Source organism: Myotis davidii, unplaced genomic scaffold (assembly GCF_000327345.1).
Source record: "Myotis davidii unplaced genomic scaffold, ASM32734v1 scaffold172, whole genome shotgun sequence".
Lineage (NCBI taxonomy): Eukaryota > Metazoa > Chordata > Mammalia > Chiroptera > Vespertilionidae > Myotis > Myotis davidii.
Genome location: NW_006284343.1, coordinates 3452880 through 3457220, shown reverse-complemented (window position 1 = coordinate 3457220; position 4341 = coordinate 3452880). Strand labels below are relative to the sequence as shown.

Genomic DNA, 4341 nt, shown 5'->3' with positions numbered 1-4341 from the left:
TCCACCCTCCCCTCCCCCAGGCCTCAGACTCCACCTCCCCTTGCCTTTCCTGTGTTTTTACAAGTGTACTCCTCTGCACGAACTCACGAACTCACAGAGATCGGTCCTAGCTCTCTGCCTCGGTTTCTCCTATGGGCGGGTGGGGTGCCAGGTCTGCTGGGTGTCTCCTTGGAATTCTGGGAAGGGAAGCATTATAGCTGAAGTTGGACAGAAGCTCGGAAGAGAAGCCGCACAAGGAGGGGAACCTAGAGACCCGCGGCCGCCGAGGCAGGTGACCTGAAGGGAGGGTGGCAGGGGGACAGGAGTGCACCTCAGCATCTCCAGGCCCCACGCCCAGGCTGTGCTGGTGGGCAGGGGTGGGCACACGGGATAGAGTGCACCTGCCTATGCCCAGCCCTGCCATCTTGGCTCATCTTGACTTTTTGGGGGGGATGACGGTCACAGCCCATCACCCTCCCTAGACTGTGCCAGGACATTCTTCCACAAACAAAACAAGAAATGACACCAGTTACCTATGAGCGGGTTCTTTCTAGAAGGGTACCTTTGACACCCTTACCCTCCTCGCTGGAGAGCTGACCCACCCCAGAATGGGAAAGGGGTGAGAGCGAGGGCGGGAGCCTGAGCCGCCTAGTCCCTCCCTCTCCCAGGCGCTTCCTCTGCAGCCTGCTCACCATGGTACCCCGGCCAGGATGCTGCCAAGGGCTCTGTGCCAGGGCAGAGGCTGCGCCTGGGGCTCGGGGGAGGGGGCTGGGGACCCTCTGGGCCAGCGCTGTTGGTAAGCCTGGAGCCCCTTGCCTGCTCTAGGAGAGCCCAGCCCTCCCGGGAGAAAAAGGACTAGCTCTGCTGGTGGGAGATGTGGGGGGAGGGCGCCGGATCTGCCCCGCTCAGGGGCCCAGGGCAGCACAATAGCCCCTGGGGCTGCCACTCTCTGGCTTAAGAGGTTGCCTGGGCAACAGCTGGGGCCAGTCTCCACCAATCCATGGCAGAGGCTGGGTGGGGGAGGGAGGCTGGTCCGGAAGGGGGTGCCATCCCCTTGTACTCAGTCCTATATAAGGAGGAGGGGTGTGAGAGGAGTGGTCTGGCTTCGCTGTCCCTTCAGTGCACGTGGGGGAGGGGCACAAAGATGCTGAGGCTGGGCCGCACCAAGCGTGGGCCCTGGGGCACCTTCTGGGCCATCCTGACCTTGGTGGGCCTGGCCACGCGCGCAGGTGAGTGGGCAGTGGGTGGGGCGGGGTGGGGGTCAGGGAGGAGGGGCAGGACCTTCCGGCCCTAGCTGCACAGTGGCAGGAGGGGGTGGGGTCCAGCCCACCAGGAGGAGCACAGAGTCCTTCAGCCTGGGGGGAGGGCAGCCTGCCTCAGAGGGGAGGAGGGGCTGGCCGGTGGGCGGGGCCCGAACACAAGTAGACCCTTCCATGCCCATTGTCCCAGGCAGCTGGCCCAGTCAGAGGCCCATGGGATGCCATCAGCATTCAAGTCCTTCAAAGTGACCGCTTGGGAGGCGGGGCTGGGAAACGAACCCACTTTGTCACCTCCGGTTCTCCCTCTGTCTCCCCTTCCTTACTGCTCTCCTGTGAGCCTTCGCTCTGATTTCACACGGGCTGTGGGCCTGTTGGGGGGCGGGGGGTGGAGAGGGAGGGCAGGTGCCCATCTACTGCAGTCGGATGTCCCCCTTGCCTCCCTGGAGGGCCCCTCCCTCCCTCCTTCCCCTCGGCTTGGGGAAGCTGCTGGCAGCATCATCTGTTGCCGAGTTTCCTGTAAATGAATCCATGTCCCCATCTGACCCTCATGGCGTCCCTGGAAACACGACAGGAGGGCCCAGCCCGGAAGGGGGATGCCAGCCGCCACCCGCAGGTACCGCGAGAGTCCCATGCCAGCACGCCAGCACCGGCTCAGCCTCTGCACTGTCTCTGGTCCCCGACGGGCCCCCGAGCATGGACCCTGTCTCACAGAGGGGGACCCGAGGGGGCACCTGGGCCTGGAAATGGCACCCGCGTGCCTTGGCTCCCGCTCTGCTCCAGCCCTGCCACCGCCTCCAGCCCCCGGCCCTCTGGCTCCCAGCACTCCACGCCCATCCTTTCCAGCGGCTGGCTCTCAGCCTCCGTGCTCCTCCTCCAGCTGGCTCCTGGAGCTACAGCAGCCCCACCCCCACGATGCTCACCTCCCCTGTTTACCACAATGGAAAACTGGAGCGCTGGCCTGTGTACTTACTGTGAACTCTGTGCGAAGGACTTGGCTTGTCTGATCACAGCCATATTCCAAGCTCCCCAGAGAGTGTCTGACACGTAGTAGGAGCTCAATAAATATGTGTTGGTGAGTGTATCACTTCTGATAACTCCTCAGGGAGTGAGGGCTTCCTCAACCCTTGCCTAGGGGTCTGGCATCAAAGAGATCCCTTCTGGGCGTCTGTCTCCCACCGGTTCCTGCCCTCTCTCCTCCTCTGCCAGGAACCCACCTCCTTTTGAAGAGCATCCCCTCAGGGCCTGCTCAGGGCCAGGTTCTCAACTTTCCCCACCAGGATGTGCTGTGTGCACGCACAGGAGTCCACGCACCTCGTGGCACAGACAGTGTGCGCACAGCGTCCCCAGGCCCACCATCCTCTCCCACACTCAGGCACACCCATCTCCAGGTGGTCCCGCTCCCAGGCCCAGGTGCCTTCGCAGACTGCGCTGTGTTCCTTCCTGCTGCAGCCCAGAGAGCCGATGTCGGGGGCGAGGCCGCGGGCACCTCCATCAACCACTCCCAGGGGCTGCTCCAGCGCCTGCAGGAGCTCCTGCGGCAGGGCAACGCCAGCGACGTGGTGCTGCGGGTGCAGGCTGCGGGCACCGACGAGGTCCGCGTCTTCCACGCCCACCGCCTGCTGCTGGGCCTGCACAGCCAGCGGTTCCGGGAGCTGCTGAGCAACCAGAGCGAGGTGCTGCTGCAGGAGCCCGGGGAGTGCGCCGCTGTCTTCGACAAGTTCATCAGGTGGGGAGGGGACGGATTTGGGGGGATTTCATCCCTTCCCGCTCCAGGCTCCCCCACTCACGGAGTCCCGGAGGCCCTGGCCCCTTCGGTCCATCTCCCGGATGTCATTGGGAGGAGGATGCCACTACCTCCTGCATCCCTCCTCCTTCGGCCCTCTTTCCCGCGAATGCAGCGTGACCCCTGCCCCTGCCCGTGAGCTCAGTGGTTTGATGTCAGTTGCCAAAGGCCCTCAGAGCTGTTTCCAAACCTGCCAGGAGAGCTTTTGAAAACTACGGGTTCCTGGGCTCCGCCTGGATCGTTGGCTTCGGGTCTGGGGTTCAGCCGTCATTTAAAAAAATATTTTTAAAGCCTTCATATGGTTTGCTGTCTAGCCAGGTTTGGAACCCACACAGGGTGAGGGAGCTGAAAAAGCTAGCCAGCTCTCTCCCCCTCCTGCCCCCTGCCAATGCACAGCTCAAGGGGTGCCACTCACACTCTAGTCTGAGGAAGTGACCCTGTGTTAATGGCTTAGACAAGATGGCTGCCAGGATCCCAGCCATCACATCCAAGACCCAGGCAACAGGAAGAGGGGTAACACAGAAGGGAAAAGGTCTTCCCTCTGCTCCCCCAGGTGGTCCTACTTAACCAGCCTTCCCCTCAATCCCATCCTGCACCGCTGCTGACATCTCACTGGCTAGAGTTTAGTCACAAGCCTGGGAAATCTCCTCTCTTCCCAGAGGCAAACACGCAGAGCTGAAATGCTGGGAGAGGGGAGACGTGGGTGTTGGGGCCACTGGGTGTGTGCCAGTGGGGACGGGCAGGCAGGGCGAGCAGGGGACTGGCGGCAGGTGGGGAGAGAATGAGTGAGCAAGAGTGAGAACAGGAATGGAATTAACCTGTGTGACCACCTGCTCTGCAGCAAGTATCGCTCACTCCCCAACGGTCACAGTAACCCCGAGGGGTGTATGTTATTCCCCCCTTTCCTGGAAGTTTGACAGAAGGTTGAGTGGTGAGTGCAGTTAAAGGACGCGTCCACTCTTAGCAAACAGCTGATAGGGCCGTGGATCGGCACCCGCAATGGAGCATAGAGCTCGGCATCTAGTAGGTGCTCAATAAACACATGCTATTCATATGTCCCCACGAGAAATGGAGAGAGGAGGCTGGGAAGCAGAATGGGCGTGAGAGGAAAGGACAGGAAGCCTCGGGACCCACCGCTGGGTTTGTGCCTCTGATCACGGAGCTCTCCCCCTCAGGCCAGGCCCCCTCCGGCTTCAGAAAGCTCCGCGGGCTGGCCCGCTCCGACCCCTCCCCATGTCCGCACTCTCCGCAGGTACCTCTACTGCGGCGACCTGGTGGTGCAGCTGGCCCAGGCCATCCCCTTGCACCGCCTGGCCGCCC

General features: G+C 62.4%; 1 protein-coding gene across 1 annotated transcript in view; it reads left to right on the top strand.

Moving 5' to 3' along the window:
* The first annotated feature begins 1060 nt into the window (after nt 1–1060).
* Nucleotides 1061–4341, top strand: part of BTBD17 (BTB (POZ) domain containing 17) — a 4392-nt gene continuing 1111 nt past the window's right edge. The window contains exons 1-3 of the mRNA XM_006754628.2: nt 1061–1208; nt 2688–2964; nt 4274–4334. Of these exons, the coding sequence (XP_006754691.1) occupies nt 1124–1208; nt 2688–2964; nt 4274–4334 (423 nt within the window). The 5' untranslated portion in view covers nt 1061–1123. The remainder of the gene's footprint in view (nt 1209–2687; nt 2965–4273; nt 4335–4341) is intronic.